Below are 27,475 nucleotides of genomic sequence, written 5' to 3'. Positions count from 1 at the left end.
TGCCACCACTTATAAATCATGAATCAGCATTGCTGATAATTATTATATATTCTGTCTGGTCTACATCACAAGATGAAGATGTGTTTACATAAGAAGAGGCTACAGAATCAACAGTACCACTTGCAATGTCTGTATATATGTTTTTGGATGTGAATCTATACATGTTTGTATGAGTATGAGCATTTTGGTCAAACAATACAAAATTGCCATTACAGACTCAGCATCTGTGATATCCAATACAATTCTGTCTATCACCTTGTTCCTGTTTGTCAGTAAAATCTTTTAAAGGAACCAGAATGATGCTCCCTAAACAAAAAAAGCCCTCACCAACTTATTGAATATACACATTCACAGCACAAGTTTAAAACAAATATATTGTGTTAACACAGCAGTAACACATGGATAACAGTTTTTTCAGTTATGCTGCAGGAAGGATACTCACCTCGTGCCCTGGATAAGGCCAGGAAGCAGTTTATTGCCAGTGCCCTGTGCACAGACATCTGCAAATCCTCTGACATTACAGTAGCTGGTGTAGGACTCACCGTGAACTGGTAGTAACCTTTAAGTGTCTTTAACATCTGCTGTCCACTGTATATCACTGTAGAACTATTTCAAGAACTTAACATACAAAACCAAGCGATGAAACAGCAACAGAAGATTAGGGAAATGTTTTCTATTGCTAATGTTTAAGAGTGAAGAGTGAAGTCTTTTTGAATATTTGGATTTTGCAGTTACTGCAGCTGGGTCTCACTTCCTTTACCCCTGCCTGCCCAAACTGTCAACCTGTTTCTACATGTGACTATATGACAAGAGGTCTCACAGTCATCCAAAACAGGAATGGTGGAAGGAGAAGGGAGTAAGGATCTCAGTGGTGTGAGTAGTGTGGCTGGGCATTCTTTATTACATAAAGGGTACTTTTGCCCCCTGCTGGCCTGTATACTAAAACAATCCCACAACTGTGAATTTAAAAAAAATCATACTTTCTGAACAAGATTACTATACATATTTGTTTTAGTATTTAGTGAAAGTGAACATTTTGCTTAAATTCTCATTATTTATTTTTATAGTATTTTCAACCTTTGCCTTAAAGGGATAGTTTTTATTTTTTAGATGAAGTACTTTGAGTAACTCACTGTTATTGGTGGACAGTAATTAGCTGAAGCCATGGACCCCATGGATGGAGATTTTTTTTTTTTTCTCAAACATTAAGCGAGTTAGTCAACACAACAGTCTTTGAAAGTTGTAACCAACCACAGCACAATGCAACATACAGTATCTCCCATGCTTAATTCCCCTTGCAGACCTCTCTGTATTCCAAAGCTAGTACACAACCTAATATGTTCATCAAATATTTGAATAACCAATACTGTTTTGGTCATTTGACCAACCAATTCACACATAGCTCAAACGTGTGTTTATATTTAAATAGGATAGACAATTTAATGTGACAAGAATTTGAGACTCAGGCCATGGGTGTTCAAGAAAGACACCAAGATATACTGTGTTTAAAATTTCATTGGTGCACTTTTAAGATCTAACACTTTGATTTGTGTCAGATCTGAATACTTTACACTTGGTAGAAATATGTGTATTTTGATAAATTAGTGAGTAGTTTATTTATAAAGTACCATATTCTGGAAGTCACAAATGGCAAGTCAATATATAAAACATACATGCACACAGTCAAAACATCAATGAAAAAATATGAGAAAGATGGTTCTTGGTGGACAGTGACATCTTCACTGTGTAGATGAACTGTCATTAGCACTCTTGCTGAAAATGAAACATGAGACGTACAGTTTTTTTTTATTTTTATTTTTTATGTTTTAAACAAATTACTGTAGGAAAATATGAAAATTGACAGCCAAATAAATTGATTATGAAAAAAAGCCTTTGGAACTGTACAACTGAAAACAGATCTCCCTAGTTCCATTTGAAGGCATTTTTCCACCACCGTGTGAAGCTCTAACAGCAATATAAATAATAGAAACATTAATGTTGGTAACACCGAGCTTTAAATGCCGTAAAGGTATCTACTGTACTGAGGACAACAGGAAATCAGCTGAGATGTTCCGAGAACATTCTAGGAATGTTCTGGCGAAATGTCATTGTGTGAAGTGTCAACAAGGTCTCCGTGATGTTGGTGGTACATGTTGAATATTTATTCGTGATTATGATCTCTATATGGTTGTTTCTTTTATGTTCATACCGTAGATTTACCGTTTATAAATGGTTACCGTTAGTCCGATCAGTGGTTGGTTTGAATGGCGTCACGACTAGAACGGTCACCTGGATCTCTGATTGGCTCAGAGCGCTGATCCGGGTACTGCGCTAGAACGAGCCCATTAGCTAAAGGTACCAATATGGCGGAGGTAAGAGGGAAAACAGGGGAGAAGCAATCGATCTTAAATCGATATTTTTAAATGTTGTATGTTGTATTTTTTATTTTTATGTTATCGATTGGGGAGATCGTGGTTTTTTCCTTCTATATAGCGTGTTTCGTGCAATAATTGTCATTTTTATTCCTCTAAAATATCCTTGAATGTCTGGACCGATCCTTCACTACAAGGCCGCTGCGCCTTCGCTCTCTCAGCTGCTTTGGTGTAGCGGCTGTGTAAATTGATACGTAAATTTAACGTTAGCTTGCTGGTTAAAGGAAATAACAGATTAAACAGTGTTTGTAGTGAATGAAAAAAAAATTTCTCCCCTTAGGCTCAATTCGCGACGCCTGTGTTGTAACTGTTAAATATCTCCCAGCTGTAACGATTGTAATACCGCGCAAACGAAATTAGTGTTTACATTTTTCGATGGATAACGTTAACATCAGGCTTTGGAGTTAGCTTACTGGCTAGCTAACTGTTACAGAAGCCGACACTGCTTAAAATGTACTCTCTCCCTCAGTTTTCCTTAGTTTTCACTTCGATGTTTTCCTGCGATAGGACCAGGTTTTAAAACTACAGTTCGCTCACATCCCCAGTGTGTAGCTTTCTTTTGCGGTTAATGTATTAGCCACCTACTGTATTTAAGGTAACATTAGCGGTACATGTAATTTTCCTGCCCATGTATTTTCGCTGGTCATAACACAGATCATTAATGACATTTTTTCCTAACTCTGCTCAACTATACTTACCGCTAAAGTGTCGTAGTAATATCTGAGAACACTATTCAAGTATTGGAATAATGTATGCTCTGTTTTTAATATTTTACAGGCTTCCCTAGGGAGTTCAAGTCCAGGTAAGACATCTTAAATTGAGAAATTATAAATTTATGTAGGATACACAATTAATTACACGTTTATACTGTACTTCATAAACTTCATGTGTTTTTAATTAAATATTTTTACATGACACAACCATTAGGATAAAGTCACATACATTGCGCACTGTGTAATTATGTTAGAGGAAACTGCTTTGAAATTACTGAAATATAATGCTCCTTTAACTGAAACTTATCAGTATTAATATGAATGTATCTTTTGAAATTGGAATCATTAATGTAAGTTGGAAAAAAAGCTTATTTGTTTGGTAAGATTAAGACATTTATGTTTTTTTTTTTTTTTCTCTCACTCAGTTGGCTCTTTATCATCAGAGGACCATGACTTTGACCCAACTGCAGAAATGTTAGTTCATGAGTATGATGATGAGAGGACTCTGGAGGAGGAAGAGTCTCTGGATGGAGGCAGGAATTTCAGCTCTGAGATTGCAGATCTGGAGAAGGTAAATTAAGAAGTGCAGAAAATGTCCTAAAACAGTACTTACACAAGTTGTTATGGTTTCAAGTAGTCAAATGTGAACTTGTGTATGTTAAAATGTGATTTTATTCTCAATGTTAAATCAAAGTCTGCTGTCTTAGTAATGCAGTTGAGCAAAAAATATTGTAGCTGTGTTGCCAGTAAAACAAAAACGTAATATTGTAACACATTGACATTTGTTGACATGCCCTTTATGATAACATTGCTGCACAGGTTACAATTAATGAAAGTGGACGAGGTACAACTGCACATACATTTTGTTGACGTCATTCAGAAGTTGTCTCTTGATGTCAGTGGAGCAGAGTGTATTACCAAGCTCACAAATTGGCTCCAAACTATGTGACTTTTTTCATTTTGAAAAAGATTTGGATGTTAGGCTAAAAAATAAAATAACAAGAGAAACCTCATGATGTCACAGCCACCCTATACAGCTAAATTGAATAGGTATGGTTTCTCATTGCTCTTTTCCTCTTTTTTTATATCAGGAAGGTAATATGCCTTTGGAAGAACTGTTGGCCATCTATCGCTACGAAGGCTCAGCAGGTTCCAGTATAGACAGCTCCTCTGGAGACCTGACAGATGAGCTGCCTGACATGACTTTGGACAAGGTAAATGTCTGCTGTTATGTAGTGATGTTACATCAGTCATAAAAAGATTTGGGAAAAATTAATAATTTAAAGAATTAATTCATTGGTCACCCTTATTCATTCTTTCTAGGAGGAAATAGCTAAAGACCTGTTGTCTGGGGACTACGAGGAGGAGACCCAGTCTTCAGCTGATGATCTCACCCCTTCAGTCACATCCCATGAGGCCACCGATTTCTTCCCAAGAACACTTCGATGTAAGTGACAGGTTACACATTCTAAAAAAAAATACTTCTACTCTGTAGCTTTGTGGGATTAAGGCTTACTATTGCAATAGTAAACAAATAAAGTACCACATTTTAGACATTATTACAAAATATAAAATCGTCTAGTCAGACAGCTTTTTTTAAATATTCTTTTTATTGGTTTTCAAAAAATAATAACAACAACTCAGTACCATACGTAGAGTATTTGCATTTGATCCAGGAAACTACACACAGTAGTCTCGAGTCACCAGGGCACAGAAATACTAATACAAGTGGTGTTGTACATGAACAAAACAATCCCTCAGCTCAGTCAATTATCTTCATGCCAAACTGCACTTAATTCCTAGAAGATTCAGTGGTTTCTCTTATTTTCTTACAAAAAAGATGAGTTCTCCCACCAATACAGTATCTCCTCTAAAGTGACAGTGTCAGATATCAGAGATTTCCACAATTGAACAGAAGGAGAATCATCCCTAAACCACTTAGTCATTATAGTCTTTCTAGCCAACATGAAGAGAAATTGAACTGTTTCTTTGTGTACCTTCAATTCAATGTTCTTCCTAGTAGGTAACAGTGGGCTGGGGGCAGTTGTTTCCTTATCACCATACATATTTCTTTATATATTGCCTTCTAGAATAATTAAATTCTTTTGCACTCACAAAGACAATTTAGTCTGGTTCCAGTAATTATTTTTGCATTTGGGACAATTTGGGGAGGCTCCCGTTGTATATTTACTATAAATATTTGGAGATATGTTGACATTTTGTAAAGTATTATATTGCATCTCCCTACATCTATTGCATATTAATATTCTGGAAGGCAATATCAGAATTTCTTCCCATGAGTTTCTTTATTTATTCCCACCTTAAGCAGCGTACGCCAAGATGTTCTTATTAGTTCAAGTTTCTCCAAGTTCAATTTTTTTAACTCGGAATAAAATTTTAATAAAAAATGTTCATGTTTTTGATGGTCCAGAAAAAAAATCATCCTAATAAGTGAGAAATTGAGAGTATTCGTTTTCTTGTACACATAGTGTCTGACTTGTAAATATTTGAAAAAAATCCTCGGTAGGTACATTGTACTGAGTTCTTAACGAATCAAATGTTCTAAAGTTCCCATTACCATAGAGATCATACATCATTTTTATACCTGCTTCTTGCCATGTCTTGAAATTTTGTCCTGCACCCACTACTTCAACTCAACTTCAAGTTTATTTAAAGTGCACATCAGCCAGAGAGTCTCTGTACACTGTACTGTTCAACAAAAACAACAACAGAAAAAAGAAGCGCACAACATTACATGTAAAGGTCCACACACATATACACACTCACACATATATACAGGTAGTAATGTTAATTTAACTATTCCACTGATAAATCTGGGTTATCCACCAATGTTTTAAGGGCATTTAACAGATGGGTTTTCTTAAAAAATTTCTTTAAACTACCCTGTCTATTATGTTAGTTATTAATAGATTGACCTTAGCGATAATTGGCAATTTGCTCACTTGCTTGTCTTACAAATTAACATGGGAAAAGGGTTTGCCGAGCATTGCCTCTATTTCAAACTAAAGCAATCCAGTTTTTTCAACCACCCGCAAAGACATAATTCTGGCATGTATTGACAATACATAATTTTCCATCTTTGGTAAACCCCACCCACTTTGTTCTTTTGGGAGCTGTAAAATCTCCAATTTAATATGGGGTTTCCTGCCTTCCCAAATAAAGTCTGACATTGCTTTATTAATGTCTCTAATATCAATTGGTTTTAAAATCACAAAAATAGATACAGCATAAATTATGTTAGAAAATAATTTAATTAATAAGATGAATTCTACCAGGAAAAGATGTAGGAGGAAACCTCCATCTTATCATATTTTCTTTAAGATGTCTTATCAAAGGCCGTATTATTTCCAGCATGGAGCTGATTAAATATTGGCATGATTTTTATTCTCAGATAATTGAACCCTGCAGGAGCCCATTGAAACGGCTCAACAAAATCAGGTTCAACATGTCCACAGCTCACAAAGGGCATTATTTCAGATTTTTTGAAATTAACGTTGTACCCACATATCAGCCCAAATTCTTGAACATATTCTATCCGAGCTGGTACTGAATTCATTGGGTCTGTTAAAGTCAAGCTACAGTTCAATCCCCAGACCGGCAGGATAAATCTGGGTGAAAAAGCAGCGTTGCCCTTCCCTCATTATCACCATTGAGGTGCTGTTGAGCAAGGCCCTTAACTCCAACTGCTCCAGTGGAGCTGCTCCAGTGGAGCTGCTCAGTGGCGTGGGCAGCTTCCAGTTGTGAATATGTGTAACTGTGTGAATGTGATCAGGACATTCTTGCAAAAAAAGAGGCTGTCTCTCAGTGAAAGACCATTTGTCGGCATCTTATACAAAAGTTTAACCCAACCTTAAAAATTTGATCAAAAGCCAAATCTCTTCAGTATTTCAAATAGATATTCCCATTCAGTTCGATCAAGCACTTTTTCATCGTCCATAGATACAATGGCTCCAGGAGTTTGACAGTGATTGAGATAATAAAAAATGTTAAATAAACGTCTTGTATTGTGATATAACATTCAACCCTTTATAAATCCAGTCTGATCTGCATCCATAATCTAAGTCATCACATGTTCTAACCTATGAGCCAGTACCTTGGATAATATTTTTGTGTCCACTCCAAGCAGACTGATTGGCCCGTGTGCAGAACATAATTCTGGGTTTTTATTTTTCTTCAGCATTAGCATTATATTAGCCATATGCATTTATTCTGGGAGAACATAGAACCTTTTAATTCTATCATTAATCTGACCGTTATTCATTTGGCATTAATTATTCTCATCCTGTATAAAATAAAAGATTTTACAGGGGCATTCCTTGCCAAGTGTGCCAACAGGTGATTAGGTTTGTTGCCAAATTCAAACAGTCTTTATTTAGCAGATACAGTGTCCCTTTCTGCTTTTACCTTTAGTTCAGTTAAAACATCATCTAATTTTGTTATGTAATAGTTTTTTTTCTAATGGGTTTTATTTTCTTTCAATTTGTTCAGCTACACGCTCTTTTTTTTCTTTTGACTAGTATATGAAATAATCATGCCTGCAGTATAAGCTTAATATGCATCCCGCACAATATCTGGGGCAACCTCATCTTTGTCATTATATTTTAAACATAGGTCTGTTTGTTCTCCCAAGAATTTAGTAAAGTTGTTATCTAAGAATAATAGTGTATTCATCTTCCAAGAGAATGAGCGTTCAATAGGTCTAAGAGGTTGCACTAACATAGTAACGGGGGCATGGTCTGAAAGAGCAAATATGGCCTATATCTGAATGCTCGGTTAAATGGGTTGAACATCTTGATACAAATATATAGTTGATACGTGACGCTGATGAATTAGACTGAGAATTAAATATGTAGCTTTTTGACGTAGACTAAATGCCTCCAAACATCCAGAAGATCAAATTCCTTGGTAATGTTTGTGACTGCCCTTACATTTTTGGATTGAATATTTTGGGGTGGAAATCTGTCCAATATAGGACATAAACTACAATTAAAATCGCTTACTATTAACATATTGGAGCAGTCCATTTCAGCTGGACAGGACATTAGGAACATAAACATTTCCTAACAAAACATTTTCACCATATAAAACCCCTTTAACAAAAAAAACTCTTCCTTCAGTATCTTTGTGTGAGGCTGTAGCAGCAAATGGCAGATTTATGTATTAATATAATCACACCCTTCTTGTTTGCTGAAAAAGATGAAATGTAAAACTGACCAACCCACGCGTTAATATACTTCTTGTGTTCCTCATCATTTTGTCATTTCGTGTTTCCTGTAAAATTATTGGAGCCATGGTTGTTCCATGTACAAACTTTGATACTCATTCACAACTAATTAAGATACGTACTGTATATTGTATGCTGTATTATAATAATTACTTTCATTTGATCTGGACCAATCTATGATTTTGAACCTTTAGACAAGTTTTTTAAAGTATATGTTAACCACACTTTACACTTAGAACTATCTCAGCAATATTAAACTTTTTTTAAGCAATATTATTATATTTAAAGACATTTTAGATTTACAGACTGCTACATAAGTGTTAATTTGCTGAAGAACATGGCCGTTTTGTCCGACTAGCAATCCAAAAACCAAAGATAATTTGCAATGATGTAAAACTGAGAACCAGCAAATCTTCACATTTGATAAGATGGTGCCACAGAATATTTGTGCTTGATAAAGGAGTTATACAATCCGTTGATTATCAAAATTGTTAGTGATTAAGTTTCAGCACTGTCCACAGTGACAGTGTATCTTACTTTGAGCATTTCATGAGATTTAGGTAAAGTTTTGCATCCAGTATGACGATAGGAGCAGAGGCGTTGCAAGATCACCTATTACAGCACCTAATTTGACGCCAAGTTTGGCAGTTAAAACATCAGGCCTTAGCACTGAAGGTGAGATGTGCCAATGAAATCAAATTGAAATTAAAGGTATTTACCTGTTGTTTTTTTATTTTGTCAGCCAACACTATCTCTGACGGTGATAAAGAGTCAGAGTGTGATGACGATGGCCCGAGCCCAGAGGACTCCAGAAAGGTAAATGACACATTTCATTTTGGAACACGTTAAGATATGGGCTCAATACTAGTTTGCTCTTGGATTTAAATATGTTGTGTTTTTGTGTGACTTTTTTATCATCATAGGAAATAATGGTGGGAACACAGTACCAAGCAGATGTTCCTTCTTGCCTCTGTCACTACAAAGATGGGGAGAAAGGTGACAGTTGTTTCTTTTCTGCACATGCGCAGATATGTTCTTTAATGTGATTGTTTACAACGTTACAGTCCATACAATTAAAGACAAGATCACAAGGTGACTGATCTCACTGTGATGTGCTTTCCATGCAGTGTATGAAGATGAAGATGAGTTATTATGGAGCCCAGGTACATTACCAGAAAACAAGGTCAGGAGTTTTCTGTCTGAAGTGTTGTCACGGACAACAGATGAAAAGACAGGATGTGACAAACCAGGGATGCACGTCCGAGACAATGAGCAGGTCAGTTATTTATTCAGGCACGTCTTTATTCATCAGTTCTTTCATGTTGTAACACAGTGATGAGCATGTTATTGGCAATGTATGTGAGCATATGCAGTCTGCTTAATATGCCACTGAATTTCACATTCACACATCCTATTGCAGCTGCGCTTTGAAGATTAAGATTATTTGTTTCTGTGGTACAAATAATTTATTTTGGCTAATACTCCAGTCTTGACCAATTCCTTCTTCTCCACATAGGCTTTGCATGAGCTTGTCAAATGCAACTACAACACCCGTGAAGCACTAGAGAGATACTGCAGCCGCATAAAATCCTCAAAAGGTAAGCAAAGGAAACAACTTATAAATGCCTGCAGTAGGAAACGCATCATTCCTGACATGAGGCAAATGTCATTGGTACTTTGGATAGCAGTGAATACACTGTGGGCATTCTGTCAAATTTAACTTGTTGTTTTGACAGAGAAAATGACTGCATGACAGCATAAATCACCAAACAAGATTCTCTGGTGGTATATCTGGTGGTAGATTTGTCATCCCAACCAGATTATCCAAAAATAATTAAAAAAAACTTCTACCCAGGCATAACAATCTGCTTAGTTAGCAGTTAGTTTGACAGTAAACAGAGTAGGTACATCAAGGTAGATGTAGGGCGAAGTTTATGGGGGGGGGGAGTTTATTTTCCTGGCCAGATGTTGAAGAGGCAACCTAAAAAAGAGAATAAAATGCAATACACTCTAAAATACATTTAGAAAGAAATATTTAAGTTCAGAACAAAAGTTAAATGTGACGTTTATGTGACATCAATCCCATTTCGTACTGTAGCGTAACGTGGAATCCACTCTATTTCTAAATTGGACAACATAAATATGCCTCCCTAAGTCTTAGGCATAATTTGTCCTTTCTAATGTGATGGCAGACTAAACTGTAATATCAGCACTGTAGAGTTTTTACATCAAAATTTAATACCCCCCCCCTCCCCCCCTCCCATTTAAAGCTTGAATCATCCCCCTTTTAACAATCCTACAGTAATTTGTGAAAGAGTCTGAGCACATTCTCTCACATCACTCATTCTTTGTTTCATTTTGATGTGAGAAGAGCTTCCTTCCCTCTGGCTCACCATTGACAGAAAACTGTATTCTGCTCAGCATTTTACTTTTTACTGCCATACTATCAGTGAATCTCTAGTTCTTGATGTAGCGTGAATGGGAAGCACAAACTCGCTGGTTAGTATGCAGTGAGCTGCAATGATGCTCATAGTGAATTTTATGTCACATGGCAATTAAAAATCATTCTGTACAGGAACAAACAGTAAAGACAAAGCCATATGTTGTGTATATCTGTAACTGTGTGCTTTGTACACTCGGTGTGCCTACAGAAAAGATCTTGGATCCAGTTGTTGTCTTCATTTGTTCCAGTCCTGTGTTCTCAGTTTACTATATGAAGTTACCCTTTTTTAACATCTGGATCACTTGATTTCGCACCAATACTATATTTCTAAATTGGTTTCATTTCAGAAAAATCGCCCCAGTGGTCCGAGGAGGAATGCAAGAACTTTGAACACGCACTACAGATGTATGACAAGAACTTTCACCTCATACAGAAACACAAAGTGAGTCTTACTTCATGATATGAGAACATACTGTACACATAGAAAGCTCTGAAAGTTTCTCACCCCTTTTTGAATAATTCCTTTTCCTCAGGTCACAACGCGAACTGTAGCAGAATGTGTGGCTTTTTACTACATGTGGAAAAAGTCGGAGCGCTTTGACTTCTTCGTGCAGCAGAATCGGTTCGGGAAGAAAAAGTACAGCAGCTATCCTGGTGTAACGTAAGTGGCAGAAGATGCAGTGAATCTGTTTGCATTCCTGTGCTTTTGTTTTAACACAATGAACTCTGGTTAAAATGGTGAAAGTGCACATAATTTGGAAAAACAAACCCCTTTTACAATGAAACACGTTTCATTGTATGCAGTGACCTGATGGACAGGCTGGTGGATGAAGCAGAGGGACTGGCAGTGGACAGTTCTTCCTCTGTGTGCTCAGGAGCAGGTGGAGGAGGACGGCTGGAGACCACCACAGACCAACAGCTCAGCCTGCTTAACTCCATCACTGCCAGCGATCTCACAGGTCAGTAATGGAAATTAATTCTGCAGTCATGGAAAAGGAATACTAAGTAACATCATGGAAATTGATTATTTTATTTGTTTTTCCTCGTTTTTTTTCCCCCTCAGTCATCACGTGTTCCTGAGTCTCATTCTGCTTGAAGTTATCAAATGTTAATTCAGTGTCCTGTCTCCTTTCAGCTTTGAGTAACAGCGTAGCTACGGTGTGCAGCCCTGCAGAGGTCAGTTGCCTGGACTCCTACAGCTTTCCTCCCCTGGAAAGCCTCCATCGCGGGTCCTTGAATCACGAGGAATCCCTCGGGTTCCCTTCCAACGGTGCGGACCCTGACTGCCTAAACATGCTCGACGCAGGCTTCTACCACTCGGACCTGGGCCAGCTAGGAGGAGTCTGTGTCAACAAGGACTGCGAGCGGCCTTCAAAGAGACTCAAGATGGCGCTGCCTGACTCCTTTATCAACGACGTCTCCGTAGGTAACCTCGGAGTGGACTTTGAAGCGCGGCGGAAAACGACGCACCACCACCGAATCACCGGCACCAAAATGGCAGTGTCTGTCACAGACTTTGGGAGCTTGGCTGGCAGCGGTGAGCCCAACGGCTTTCTGGGAGGACATGCGCGGCACCACACACAGCACACTGCAGCACTTCAGTCAGAGTGATCTTCCTCATCTTCTTCTTCTTCCCTTTTGAAACCCCTTTTCCTGCTTGTACATAAGACTGACCTCACTGGAGAATCCAATTTGTTTAAATTCTATTATATATATATATATATCTATCTATATATATATATATATATATATGTATATGAATATACTTTTTTGTTTTCATTTTTTGTGTAATATGACATCAGTGATGTCTATCATATAAAACTAAAATCTTGATTTCTCTCAAGAGTTTATATAGCCATTTATTTTATTTTTGTTTTGCGGTCTTGAGATGTGTAACGTCCATGTACAGTGGGGCCCAGAGGCTGCAGTAGGAGAGTTGTGTATCTTCCTCCCTCACATCGACACATAACATCGTCATAGCTACAGTATGTTATCCTGCCATTCTTTTCAGCTGCCAAAATCATCTTACAGTAGTTTTCCTCCTCTAGCGTGTAGTTGCTTTGTTGTTTGAAGTGGTACTTTTTTTTTTTTTTTTTTTTAAATTTAGTGTTTGGTTTACAGGTACTTTTTAGTAACCAGGCTGGTGAAAATGGTTTCTATGTGTCCCCAATTAAACCTGGTTACATATTGTATGAAGAGCAACACTAGCATGAAGATGAGCTTGGAGACCAGGAAGTGTCGCAGGAGGCCATCAGCTGCTTTGGCCTTCCAGTTTGGTTTTGCTTTTTTTTTTTTTTTTTTTTTTTTTCTCTCCTGTGGAAGCTTGTCAGTAGTTTGTCTGCTTGTTTACTTTTAAAGTGCTAAAAGTGGCCAAACTGGAACATGTGAATGTTTATAACAGTTCATTTTTATCCCATGTAGTCAAATTCAAATTATAGTCCCAGATTTTATACTTATTCTTTTTTTTTTCTCTCACATTTTTTTTAAAGAGGTAATCAAGAATACCTGAGTAACATAATCAGAGCATTTTATAGTTGGATATCAAGTTATTGATATCCTACTTCTTGTAAGGAGGATATCAGACTAGCAAACCATGTCACAGCAATATTGCAATGTAAAATATATTAGTTGGGTTAATAGCCATTGAAACACAGACATCAGGCACAGTGAAGTATTGCATATTTTTACCTTTTTGAGATTTTGTTCAATCCTTTGATGGTTTCTCTCTTGCTACTCTTAGGAAAGATTAGTTGAAAATGTCAAGTTTATTGTAGTAAAAATTTTGTTTAAAAATGTTTCTAAACCACATAGCCCCATTTTCAGACCACTTAGCAAGCTTGCGTAAACCTAAGCTAGCAGTATTATGTTTATTTAAAAGCCACTCTGATATTGTATCCAACGTCTGCCTAACCTAGTCTGACTAGAGGATGACTTGTTTAATCTGGTCGACAATTTCTTGGAGTCTAGTAGCAGAAATGGAACCGTTTCTCTTGACTGAAGTCCATATTTGTGAATTGTAAAATGTTTAGCGGGTCATCGTCAGTTGATTGGATGCAGTAGTAGTGTTTACTTAATTTATCTATGCATTGTGATATGAATACGTAGTTTGTTTCAGGGTTACATCGTTTGTCATGTCCATAGTTCTCACCATTGTGTGTGTGCGTGTGTGTGTACAGACAGGATTCATGCCGATAAACCATAATTAAGTTTGATCAAGTAATTCAGTTTCCAAGCCCAGCGTCAGAGAAGATGATTCACTTCTGCGTTTCATGTAAATAATTAGCAAATAGCCTTTAAAAAGTCTATTAACTGACCTCTTACACTTGTGAATCTGTGTTGATACAAAGGTTTTAATTTTTTTCTCCCCCCCCTTGTCAAATGGCAATAATTTGTAGATATGTACAGATATTTTGGGTTTTGCATTTTACTGGTTGACTTGGTATTTGAATTTTTTTATTCTTTTTTTTTTTTCTTTGGAAAGACATGATACCCAGACACGGGGACACAGCTGAAACCACGCATGCCAGCTGTGTCTGTTTCAAGTGTACCACTGAAAACGGCTTTACCTGGAGACGTATTGATATTAATCAATGTTGCAAATTTTTTGCATTCAAAACTTGCAGCCATTTGTAAAAGACGCTCATCTTTCTTTCTTCAAAAAAAAAATCTTTTTACATGTCGTCGTCTATATTTGTCTTGATGGTAAAGGGATGGCTGCTGCTCTAAGTATGTGGAGAGCTAGTTTCTCTTTTAATGCAATGTGCATAATGCAGTAGGTCCTCCAAGCTCTTCTAGCTTTAGCAGTGCAGTGATATTTATTTCACCTGTGGTTTGTACAAAGACTCAGAAAAACTGTCAGAATGTAAAGGCCATTAAGTAGTAGAAGTAGGTTTTTCACCACCCTGTGAACTCTCGAAAATGTGATATTTTATTGATATCTCTGGTATGAGACTTGTGTGTGCAAGCAAGCACTAAACAAATTTATTTTATATTTTGTATTGTGTTTTGAAGTTTAAAAAGGAGAAGAAAAAAAGTATAGCAGTTGTGGTTTTGAAAAAGATAACGAGTTCTTTGATGAAAACAAAAACACCTTTGTGAATAAAAAAACCTACAAAACTTAAAAATGTATATCCAGAAATATAGACAATCAAAAACTTCACTATGAGAAATGTTCAAGAAGCTATCTTTATTGTTTATAAGAATTGTACATAAACATTGAGTTGTTTTTTTTTTCCTTTTGTTAAACATTATTTTGTATTTTCTGTTGTACTTTAATACCTTGTGTACAGATCCAGAAATAAAGCTCTGGAAAAGGTTCGGAGATGATCGCATGTTCTTTACTCGTCATCACACAGCAAAAATCTTCTTCTTTAAAATCTTCTAATTCATTCATATTCATTTTTGTTTGTAGTATTTAGTAAATGATTGACATAAAGTGGAAGAAACCACCATTAAGACTGAAATTTCTTTTGAATTAATAAGACTAAAAATTTGGTCCAAATTCTGTTTTGGGGCCTCATTTGGAGAATCACCAATTACTAAATTGTGGGATGATTATTCAAGCCTCCTTCATTTGACGTTCAGCTTGACTGTTCATTCTAGACCACTGAAAACAGCATTTGACAAAATAATCTCGGCTCAAAGCACACTTGCTTTTTCTGGAGCTTTTGACCGTTTTCTCAGTCACCATGGAAGTGTAGATGTTCAAACTTTCCATTTTTTTCTGAGCACTTTTAGGAGTTCTCATCCATGTTAGCTTAAAACTTGAGCTTTACAGTACATCTGCTGATGAAGACAGTATGATGTGATCAAAAGCTCCAGAAAAGTGAATCCTCATCTTAATCTTTTGGCAATACACTTGTAATGTTCGACTAATTCAGTGACAACAGACGTTCAACTGGATAAAGTGCATCTTAAAAAAGGGAGAAAAGCTAATATTAGCAGTATACGTACTTTCCAAATCACAAGATGGTAAAACAGATATGTTTGTAATGGCTAACAAGTTAACAACTGCCAAAAGTAGTTAACAATTATGATAATAAAATAAGATAAATAATTGACAAACAAACAGCTGTTGTGTTTTAATCAGATCTATGACCAGCAATATAAAAACTAGGCTAAATCAGTTTTTCATTACCTCGGTCTTCTGAGAGGAATAGGTAGAGTCAGAAAGTCCTCAGCCAGAATCACTTCTACATCACTGTCCTGTAGAGCTTCAGCCTGTCTCTTGAGCTCTGAGATATCGTCCTCATCTCCTTCCTTCTGCAGGGAACAGGGTTTGTACCTCTGACTGAAATGGTACAGCACCAGCCTCCGTGCACAGCAGGCCCGAGCCACCGCCGCTGCCATCTCAGGTGTGCTGTGTCCGTGGTCCACTGCTTTTTCTCTGTGCTCGTTCCCCAGGGTGGCCTCGTGAACCAGAATGTCCGCCCCGTTGCAAAACCTCGGCGGTCCCTCCCCGAGCACTGAGCTGCAGTCCCCTAAAATGCAGACTTTCCTCCCTGGAATGGCTTCTTCCAGCACCTCGCAAGACGACACCACATGTCCGTTCTCCAAAGTCACCGACTCCCCCGCTTTCAGGCGTCCGTAGAGCGGACCTGGTTTCACACCTGAGGAATAAAGAAATGACATGAATCAGAGTAATCCACAGGTTGGAGGACACCTTTTTCCTGCCACAGTACTGGGTGACCTCTGTCTAAATCAGACTCATAGATTTGGGCATGTTAGTACCGCATTCTGGCCAACAAATACACGTCCTATAAATAATTTCCCAATAAAATTAGCATAGAAGAGCAAGTAAGTAAATGCAAAAATGTCCGTGCAATAATACTTGGTACTACTATACAATAAATACCAAAACTATTCAAAATGTTGTGTCTTTCCCTACTTTTACCCACAGGAAAAGTGTGTTTTTAATAGTAAAACTATCAGCCTATAATTTTATCAATTATTTTTGACCTGCTTCTCACACTATAAACTGCATTTCACTTGTTTTCTTAACAGAACATTTTATGCCTATATTCACATGTCCAATAATATCACTGGACATGAGACACTTAAAGAACCACCTACAATATGCAACTGGTATTAACAGGTATACTTTTTTGGTCTCTCTTCACATTTGTATGTTAACAACAACAACTGTCCACATAAAGAAACAAGAGATATAAAAGAGACATAAAGCACATTTACCGAGTTCTTTCAGTAGTTCAGTCTTAAGTCTTCCAGGTCGATCATGCTCCTGATTGCAAAAACCAAAAGAGGGGATGCGGTGGAACAACCTGAAGGCCTTAACCACAAACTTCTTGTCTTCAAAGAGGGTGTAACAGTCACTGGAGACATCCAGGGTGATTGTCCTTCCTAGCCGCTCCTGTGGGTGCAGAGGACCACACTCTGCTGTCATCTGAAGAAAGAGAGAGAGAGAGAGAGAGAGAGAGAGAAAACATGTTTCAGTAAAAACAACAAACAACAGCTGACATTTTGGACATAGAAACAAACAAACACAAAACAACATGGCAAAATTGATGTAAATAAAATACAGCGTTAACATTTTCTGAACAGAAGGGAAAGTCTGTGATATGCCACTAGTGACAAGATATGCAAATATTTTATTAAAGGTTGTAAGTGTGAAATCTGCCATATAGATCAAAACTACAGGCCATATAGACCATAGAGAATGAGCTTTTTCATATCGTAGATTAAAAAAAATGGAAACCGGACACAGATTTGATATTTGAAAACAGCCTATTGCATGACAAATAAATACTGTAGTGTTTAGCACTGTACTGATAGGTAAGGTGTGATTATTCTTTACATAGAAATAACCAAAACCATCACATACCTCCACACTGAGCTGCCCCTCTTCTGGACTCTGGTCAGATGTGGGCTCCAGCTCGTGTACTACAGCAACATACACAGTGTGGATGAGATCAGAGAAGAGTAGATTAGAATGAAGTACAATAACAGTGACACAATATAACTAGAGTTTGTTGAATTTACACAAATCTATATCTGGGTGAACTGTAATATTCACACAGTACCGTCTGAACAACTGATTACCTTTGTGGGAGGTTTCAGACACACAGTAAGCAACCTACCAGCATAAGGGAAGAGCAGCTGTGACCCCGTGAGGCCCAGAGTCCCCCTGAGAAAGTGCCTGAGGCCCCGAGGCCCATAGATGTCCACACAGTTCAGGTTCTGCTGGGGGTCGGGGTTGGAGTTGAGGCTCACAGTACAGAGGAGACCAGGCAGACCAAAAAGGTGATCTCCATGCAAATGGGAGATAAAAACCTTGGTGATTCAACCTGAATGGAAAACATGACACGTTAGTAATGGAATAGCCACTCGACATGTTTTATAGTTTGTTTCATACACTGTGAAACTGTGATACAGCTAGAATACGACATGCTGGTCAGAAACTTTATTCACATGATATTAGCTGCTATTTCAGGCTATTTCATTGGCAGGTTAGAGGTGAAAAGGACTAGGGCTGAAACTATCCATTATTTTCCATTATTGATTAATCTGTTGATTATTTTGCTGGATTAATTGATTAGTTGTTTAGTCCATAAAATTTCAGAAAATGGTGAAAAATGTCGATCACTGTTTGCCAAAGCCCAAGGTGACGTCCTCAAATGTCTTGCTTTGTCCACAACCCAAAGATGTTCAATTTATTATCATAGAGCACTAAAGAAACCAGAAAATATTCACATTTGAGAAGTTGGATCAGAGAATTTGGAGATTTTCTTCTTAAAAATGACTCAAAACAATTAGCCTAATCAATTATCAGAATAGTTGGCGAGTTGGCAACTAATTGATAGTCATTGCAGCTACAATGAGGACCTAACATTATTGTGGTTTTGTGTTTTTTAACATATTTTAAGTGCCTTCTAAAATGATCAAGTCTACTTTCAATTTTTGATGAACTTTTTGTACTTTTGGACAGACAAGAATAACTTAACTGGGCAGTCGTAAGAGGTTTTTCAGACAGGATGGAAAAAGTAAGTGTCTGGCTGCACCAATAAGTAAAAGTTTATTCAAGATTTGTTTTAAGGAACTTTAAAATGCAGTCAAGTCAGCCTCCACTTCAACAAACAAGGTCAAACTAGCCCCCACATTGTTTTGTGGTACGTGTATATACTAAGCATTATGGTAAGGGCGTGCCAGTCAGTCAATAATGAATGAATATATAAATAAATAAAAATTTCATTTTCATTTCATTTCAATTGTGTAAATAATTAGTCAAACTTAATGACAAAGAATTAATTTCCACAGATCAATCTCACTTCAGAATGATGGCAGACCACCTCAGAGAGTCACTCAGACAATATCAGGACAGTCAGATGTTGAATCTCAGGATTAAAGCCCTCTGAAATGTCATATATGAGCTGTGCGTCCTCTGAATTCAGATTAGAATTAAAAGGAAACTTCCTGTTTCCACAGACTTTATTTGCATGTGGAAACAGACTCATTCACGTTATATTAGCATGACAGGATACATTTTCCTGTTATATATCCTGCTCAAATAGATTCCAGAGCTGTTACACTAGTATCCCAGACAAAGTTATGACTGTAACTACTTTGACAGATTTAAAGAAGGGACATAATTTGACATACTTTGTGTGTATTGGGCTTATCTGTATGTAGGCTTCATATCTACATATTAAGGTCAACCAGAGCCATCAATTTATATTCCAAATAACTGAAACAATGAGCTGTCTTAGGCTGGATCTCCTGATAATGACACAATCAGCAAACATAATGTCCTTGCCTGCATTTGTAATGTTAACAAAAACTTCCAGAGGTGTCTTAGATCAAGGACCTTATAAATTGTCAAAAGTGTGCTCACCCTCTCTCTTTCTTCGACATCCTTTCAAGTCTGTCTTCAGTATTGTTGTATCAGGTTACAACAGGTTGGTAACGGGTGCAAGTCTAGGATTTGACTTTTGGGGGGCTCAGCCCCCAATGAGAATGTGAGAATGTTTAATTCTAATCTGAATTCGGAGGACACACAGTTCATATATGACATTTCAGAGTACTTTAATCTTGAGATTCATCATCAGACTGTCCTGATATTGTCTGAGTGACTCTCGTGGTCAGCTGTCATTGGATTGGTCTGGTGGAAACAGGAAGTTTCTCAATGACAGTGTGAGGTGGTGTATTGTCATTTTGAATTCATATTCATATCCTTGGAAATTCATTCTTTATTATCAAGTTTGACTAATTATTCACACAATTGAAATGACAAAGCCTCAATTTTTCTCTGAAATAGTTTGCAGGAGGTAATTATTTTCTATTATTATTCATTTTATTTATTATTTAATATTTATTCGTTTTTTATCATTCAGTTATTTATGTATTTTTATTTAATTCTTTATTTATTAATTCATCATGGACATACTCTTACCGTAATGTCTATTATATACACGTACGGCAAAACAACATGGGGGCTAGTTCGACCATGTTTTTCGAAGTGGAGGCTGGCTCGATTGCAGTAACTTTAAGGACATGGTTTTAGTTTCTTATACACTAGTTGAATGTCTTCAACAGGATTTACGAGGAGCAACAATGAGTGGCTCACCGGCTCGGAGCTGGCTCCTCATCAGCTGGGTCTGGGTTCCCTCTCCGCAGTCAAACAGCCAGCACTCCCCCTCTGTCCGCAGCACCAGAGCCGAGGCGCCGCGGTGAGGAGACGGGTAGGCCGAGCCGGTCCCGAGGAAAGTCATGTCCATGGTCATTTTCACAAAAGTTACAAGAAAACTGCACAAAAACCAGCTCACACTAAAGCAACATGCTCTACTGCCCGTAAACAGTCACACGAAGATGACGAAAGAAAAGCGACGGTGCGGCGTTCAGGTCAGGTCGGATTTCTTTTTTTCCTCTTAGGACTTGTTTAACTTTAATTTATTGTTTCATTTAAAACCTGCTTTGATTTGATTTAAAAATCCGTTTAAAATTTCTCTGCTTATCTTTACATCTCATTTATAACTGGGATACCAATTTAGTAAATAGGAGCACAAAAAAAACTCCCTATAACTTAACAGACACATTTCCTGTCTTTATACTGTTTAATTACATTTATGAGTTTAAATATGTGTCATATAAGATTTGTACTGGATTACATCAATTAACAAATAACAGTGATTATTCAACAGCAGAGAAAAAAAACTTCTGCTCTGAATGCTTTGTTCTGTCTCATAAAACAATAAAATCAGCAGACAAAGGTGCATGTGTAAACGTTTTTATTCTGCACTTTAATCAGCACGAAAGTATTATTCAGCAGTACAAACATGCTGCTCTCTGCATACAAACATAAGGCAATTCTACTGTGTAACAAAAATAAATTTTAGAAACACAGACACAAAGTACTTAGCACACTTATGGAGAAATATGGAGGAAATGTGGACACAGCAACAATAACATGAGCAAACCAAGCAACAATTTCTTATTTCATTCAGTAAAAACTCTCACTGGGTGATTACAGTCAGTTACAACAACTGGATGAACGATTAATGGAGTTAAAAAAAGAACTGTCTCTAAATTGTTTCTTTAAGATAAAACTATTTTAAAAGTTATGAGAAAACTTTGTTGAAGGCAAAGTTGAAGCTGCACAGTTTATCAGGGCAAAAGCTGCACGTTGGATACTACACACTTACTTGATTTCGTACAATACACACTGACAGCAATTTGTATAATAGCAGTGCTTCTATGTTTTTCTTCAGCTCTGCCTGCAGCATTTTGTGAGCTCTACATCAAGGAGCATGGAGCAATTATGAACAGATATCAAATGTTGTGCAGGCACTTCAATGCAGGTGGTTAGAATCTCATTCAAACCTATCTGAGAATTAATGCATGACTGGAAAAAAAAAATCCTGGCAATACTGCCAATGCCCATGACAACAGTGTGTAAGGTAAATTTAAAGTAACTGACTAACTTTTTAAGAGAGAGAGAGAAAAAAAAAACATTTCATCAGTGGAGGTTGTGCGTTTGTGTTGAGTTTATGAGGTGAAAGTTACTCAATTCTCACATTTTACACCAAATTACAGTAGCCTGTTAGAACATGAAGCAAAAATAAAGATCTTATGGACATTCATGGCATGGTTAAAAAAAAAAAAAAAAAAAAAAAATGGCAGTAAATCAAACAGACATGGATGTGAAATATAACTGGAAAATAGTTAAGAGGATCTTTGACTTTAAGAAATGGATGTTATGACCTTGTGAAACTTATGTGCTGTAATGATCTCAATAATACAAAAAAGAGAAATCTGCATTGATACTTCAGATGGTTCAGACTTGTTAACATTACTTCTTGTTGTCATTATAACTATGTGTTGCTAGACACAATCTATCTGCTTGTAACCACCATTACCCTTTAGCATCAAGTGCGTTAATAATGCCAGTACAAATTGTTGAGACATTCGTCGTGTATGAGGATGAAAACCGTACTAAACTGTCAAGATATCCATTTTAAGATGTTTCTGCAATATAACTCAAATTTTGAATAGTCCAGTGTTAATTATGAGTCAACTTCTCATACTACCTTAACCCCTTTCGATTCCTAGATGAAAAATAAAAAAGATTAATCTGATTGTTATAACTTATTATGAATAACTGAATAATATGAATAATTATGGAAGATTGGAACAGAGAATAGAAGCCGAGCCTGTAACTTTGATATCTGGTTGAATATGATCTAAGGAACAAGACTTGACACACGAACCTACCAACACACATGGACATACTTAACACAACTTTATAAATACTCTTTCAGCGGACAGTTTCCACAAAGGTGCATGTACAGTTAACAAAATATAATTCATGTCAAAAATAATGTTTATCCAATCATTTGATACGAAACTGTGAATATTCCTGCTCACCAGAAGATGAACCCTTTAGATTTTAATGACCCCATGACCTTTCTGCTAGTGGCACCCTCAGGACAAGCTTAACTAGCTCCACTAAGGCTCTAAGAATAGCTAAATCAGATTTGGAAACAGCAGTTGACAAAAGAGTCTCAACACAAGATTAATTTACCGGCTGGCTTGTTCTGAAGCTTTTGGCTGTATTACAGTTTACAAATCAAGCAGAAAGTGGAGCTTGAGTTTCATATTATGGCTGTAATGAACTCTGTAGGGGATGCTAGCAGGACTTAACACTTTTGGGTGCAACGCACTAGAGGAATCAGAATTGATGCACTTCAACTTGTCAGGATATGACAATGTACAGTTTCACAACATTTCTACATTTTCTGTTCATCTTACTAGAAGGCAAACTAGGAAGTCATTTTTAATTAGTCAAGCTTGCTGTTTTTTATTGTTCTGAGTGTTGTGGGCCTTTTATCAGAGAGATTTTAAGATCTGCCCAGCCCTGTGTATTTGTGGTTTTGATGGTGTTTATGTAATGAAATACTTTAGGGAATAGTAACATTTTTTAAGCATCTGCTCAGAGTTGTATCGTTCTGATGGTATGAGTGTGCTTTATCATTCAAAGTGGATTCACTGATTAAACTAATAAAATACAAGTAAATGGCTTACTCCTTTACTGTACCACTTCTTCTGTCTGCATGATGCACTCCATTTGTATTATAGGAATCTAGGAACTTCAGACTGGTTTTTTAAAAACATACAAAGTCATGTTCCTTTTCATCCTTATCATGTAAGTGTCAAACAAACTATTAGAACCATCAATATTCAAGTACTCATTTAGAAAAGCAGATGAAACACACACACACAAAAAAAAACACAACACAGTTAATATCCAAATAAAATAATATTGCAGTAGGTTACAGTGCCAGCAACTGTAATGCCCTGAATGGTCAGGGGGAGAGAAAGAGAGGGAGAGGATAGGGGATGGGGGAGAGAAAGTAAGGGAGGGGTTGGGGGAGGGAAAGAGGGGGAGGGGATGGGGGATGGGGGAGAGAGAAAGGGGGAGGGGATAGGGGGTGGGGGAGAGAAAGTAAGGGAGGGGTTGGGGGGAGGGAAAGAGGGGGAGGATGAAAGGGGGGGAAAGGGGAGAGAAAAAAGGGAGAAGTAGACAGAAAGAGTAAAGTAAAAGTAAAATAGAAGTGGAGAGAAGGAGGGTGAAAGGGGGGGAAAGGGGAGAGAAAAAAGGGAGAAGTAGACAGAAAGAGTAAAGTAAAAGTAAAATAGAAGGGGAGAGAAGGAGGGTGAAAGGGGGGGAAAGGGGAGAGAAAAAAGGCAGAAGTAGACAGAAAGAGTAAAGTAAAAGTAAAATAGAAGGGGAGAGGAGGAGGGTGAAAGGGGGGGAAAGGGGAGAGAAAAAAGGGAGAAGTAGACAGAAAGAGTAAAGTAAAAGTAAAATAGAAGGGGAGAGAAGGAGGGTGAAAGGGGGGGAAAGGGGAGAGAAAAAAGGGAGAAGTAGACAGAAAGAGTAAAGTAATAGTAAAATAGAAGGGGAGGGAGGGGGTTGATCAGGCCAGCTGATCCTGATTCTGGTCTTTAATCTGTAAGGCAATGGCTGCTTGTTGAACTGGAGTGCAACAGCCGCATCAACACAGGACGCTGTTTAGTTTGTTTCTCAGTAGAAGCCTTCTTGTTCTGCTCCTCATTCTTTATCTTCTTCTTCTTTTGGGGAAGAAATAAAAAGAACAAACCAGGTCAGTACAGAAGTACAAATAAATGCCTACAGTTCAACAAAAAGATGACAATCAGGTAATTTTTTTCCAGTATAGGCTTGCTGTTTGGTCCAGAAGAAGTTTCATGGCTTCAAAACTCATGAAGAAGTGTAAAATGTTATCTGGTTGGATCTGGTCTATTCTGGTGTACTTTTAAAGTGTCACTCATTAGAACTTTCATGTAAATGCATCCTCACCTTTGAGAAGATGCTGCGGAAGAGGTTGAAGAGCCCTTTGCTCTTACTAGCCTTGGTCTCCGCCACATAATCTTGGTTGTTGCTCAGACACTTGGACGCAGGCTGAGACTGGTCCACAGAGATCTGGCTAAAGGTTTCCTCTTCCTCATCTTCATCGCCAAAGTCACTGGACTGAGAAGAAGTTCTCGTCTCATCTGTGGACTCATCAGTCGTAATTTCAACCACCTGATGATCTGGTTTAATAAAGCTAGTAGAAGACAGAGATGAAACAATGTCTTCTGGTGCCACGTCCTCGTCCTCCACATAGTCCACCAACTCTAGCGGAGCGGACAACCATCCTCCTATGCCTCTAGATGTCAAGTCAGTGCTGCCTGACATGCCTGCCTTAACCAAATGTTCCTCTGGAGCTGGGTGAATCCTCTTCTTCCGCCATAGTGACCTCTTCATCTTGTGGTTAAATTGTCTTGCCAGTGCCTCCTCTTTATTGTGAGAATGGAAACCATTCTGTGTCTGAATCCTTCTCTTCACTGTAGTGCCTCGTCCTGTGATGAAAGATTTCATGGTTACCATGGCTCCCTCCAAAGCCTTCTTGGCTGTTTTGTCGTCTGACACCTGGCAGCTGTCAGCAGTAGTGACGCTGAAGGATCCTCCATCCATAGAGGGTTGTATGGTCATGGATAGGACAGAGTTGACCTGATCAATGACCTCTCCAGCTAGTTGCAAGTTTGCTGCTGCTGCTTTTTTGTCGTCCTGTGTGAATACAGGATATCCATCATGTCCTGCAGGTCCTGAAGGCAAAGCCCTCAGAACCTCATAATGAGAGTCTCTGGCCTGGCGACTTGAGACAGCGCTGGAGACAGGCCTTGTGCTCTCTTCTGACCTGATGGACAGTCTGGAGCTTGACTCTATCTCAGTCTCATCTTCCTCATCTTCATAAGATGGTGTGATCACTTCTGAGATTTCAGAGTCAGTGCGGGAACCCCAAGTGGTATATGTTGATATGCTCTCCCCACTGAGTGAACACCATGAGGAGGCGTTTGATGTTGCACTCTCCTCACTGATGGCTGACAGGGGACGAGGGAGGGTGAACTCTTCGTCCTCCCAAATGTCGTCACAATTCATCAGATCATCAAGATTTTCAACATCCATGTTCTCTGCTTCTTTGTCCTTTATATTTGAATCAGGAATCTAGTGGAGAAACACAAACTTTGAACTACAAGCAGTGGTGGAAGATGTATTCAAACCCTTTCCTTCAAAAGAGGTATAATTTTAAATTTCTTCATAACAATAAAAACAATGCCAACTACAATGAAAAATCTCTTCAAATTATGAAAATGTAAATGAAAACCAAATTTACTCTGATTTCAATTAGATACAATTTCAACTATCTAAGCAGTCCAATAAATTAACAGATCTAAATCCACTAAACTAAGATGGGTTTATACAACATGCAATTTTTAGTCAAGATAACTTTTGGTGTTTTTTTTTTTTTTTTTGGTAACTTTTGTAATTGTTGACTTAACCTAAAAAAAAAATGAGGCAGCCTTTTAGTCTTAAATTTTATGCTGAAACTACTAAGTTACATTTTACAGTGCATTGTTGTCTATTGTAATATGTTCTATAGTACTGCAAAGAATGCATACTGTATGATAATTTGTCAGCTCTTTCTATATTGATGTAAACTTACTCAAATTAAAGCATAGACTTGGCACTTTAATGTAGTATCCATTACTTTATTTCAAATTGAATGTGCTGAAGCACAGGGCTTGTAGAACAAAAATGGGCAACTATCCAAACACTTACTGTCTGGACTGTATGTACATAATTGTGTAATATTAATGCTTTCATCGAGGCACCAGCATTGGCACAACATTATGAAGCTGGGCATAAAAAACTTATCACCAAAAAGCATTTTTATTGATACTGATTTGAAGATTTTTTAGGTAATTATGCAATTAAATATGTAGCTTTACTGTTGTTCTTTTGGATTAATTTATCTGTGATGTAGTTTGTTCAGGTATTATGGCTGAACATTTTTCATCTTGTCTCTTTGTAAAGCAGGATGAACAGAAACTCCCTGTCCTCCAGCTCCCACTGAGAAAATTCACTCTCTGCTGCTGCTTCACAGAATTTTCTTAGTTAAAAACCTCTTCATCACCTTATTTTACATTTTCAAATCGTGCAAATGAATATCTAAACGTTTACTAACTTACTTACCAGTCTGTCTTCAGAAATCTTCAGTAGAACTGAGTGTACTTTTTGTCTTTGTCTTTCTTTCCTCCTCCTCTTAATGACTTTTCTTTCTTGCAGTTTTCCTCACTTTGAGTGGTGTGTTTTGCTCTTTCAGTTAACTGTTTGTAGTTTCGTGCAGATAAATAACTCACTGGTGTTCACTGTGGAGAATAGGTCTGAAATGAACTGAACTGTGAATGTCTTCTGTGTCACTGTGAAGGATAGAACACTTACACTGTGAGGTCATAGAATGCTCTAATAGAATGTAGGAATAGTTATGCACAGTAATGTGTGTGTGTGTGTGTGTGTGTGTGTGTGTGTGTGTGTGTGTGTGTGTGTGTGTGTGTGTGTGTGTGTGTGTGTGTGAGTGTCTCAAAAGGTAAGCAAAGGAAACAACTTATAAATGCCTGCAGTAGGAAACGCATCATTCCTGACATGAGGCAAATGTCATTGGTACTTTGGATAGCAGTGAATACACTGTGGGCATTCTGTCAAACTTAACTTGTTGTTTTGACAGAGAAAATGACAGCATGACAGCATAAATCGCCAAACAAGATTCTCTGGTGGTATAATAGGTGT

General features: G+C 37.6%; 2 protein-coding genes and 1 pseudogene across 3 annotated transcripts; 1 reads left to right on the top strand and 2 right to left on the bottom strand.

Moving 5' to 3' along the window:
• The first annotated feature begins 2,297 nt into the window (after nt 1–2,297).
• Nucleotides 2,298–15,154, top strand: mier3b (mesoderm induction early response 1, family member 3 b). Of its 2 annotated transcripts, none has more exons than XM_067612377.1 (13): nt 2,298–2,372; nt 3,210–3,234; nt 3,571–3,716; nt 4,237–4,359; nt 4,469–4,592; nt 9,133–9,206; nt 9,314–9,386; nt 9,518–9,666; nt 9,907–9,988; nt 11,181–11,275; nt 11,367–11,494; nt 11,638–11,792; nt 11,969–15,154. In XM_067612377.1, exons 1-13 carry the CDS (start codon nt 2,364–2,366, stop codon nt 12,442–12,444), a joined length of 1,659 nt encoding a protein of 552 aa, XP_067468478.1. In that variant the 5' UTR covers nt 2,298–2,363; the 3' UTR covers nt 12,445–15,154. The 2 variants fall into 2 exon arrangements, with proteins under 2 accessions (XP_067468478.1, XP_067468485.1); XM_067612384.1 differs by lacking the exon at nt 2,298–2,372 and adding an exon at nt 2,530–3,027.
• On the bottom strand, nt 15,003–20,693 carry LOC137198509 (zinc phosphodiesterase ELAC protein 1-like; annotated as a pseudogene).
• A 3,935-nt stretch (nt 20,694–24,628) lies between these two features.
• On the bottom strand, nt 24,629–27,090 carry LOC137171613 (uncharacterized). Its single transcript, XM_067575640.1, has 2 exons — nt 26,882–27,090; nt 24,629–25,852 (listed from the first exon to the last, which is right to left on the bottom strand). The coding sequence occupies exon 2, from the start codon at nt 25,811–25,813 to the stop codon at nt 24,629–24,631; it is 1,185 nt and encodes a 394-aa protein (XP_067431741.1). The 5' UTR covers nt 25,814–25,852; nt 26,882–27,090.
• Nucleotides 27,091–27,475: the final 385 nt, after the last annotated feature.

This window comes from Thunnus thynnus, chromosome 2 (assembly GCF_963924715.1).
Source record: "Thunnus thynnus chromosome 2, fThuThy2.1, whole genome shotgun sequence".
NCBI classification, from domain to species: domain Eukaryota; kingdom Metazoa; phylum Chordata; class Actinopteri; order Scombriformes; family Scombridae; genus Thunnus; species Thunnus thynnus.
This window is presented reverse-complemented; position numbering and strand designations above follow the sequence as displayed.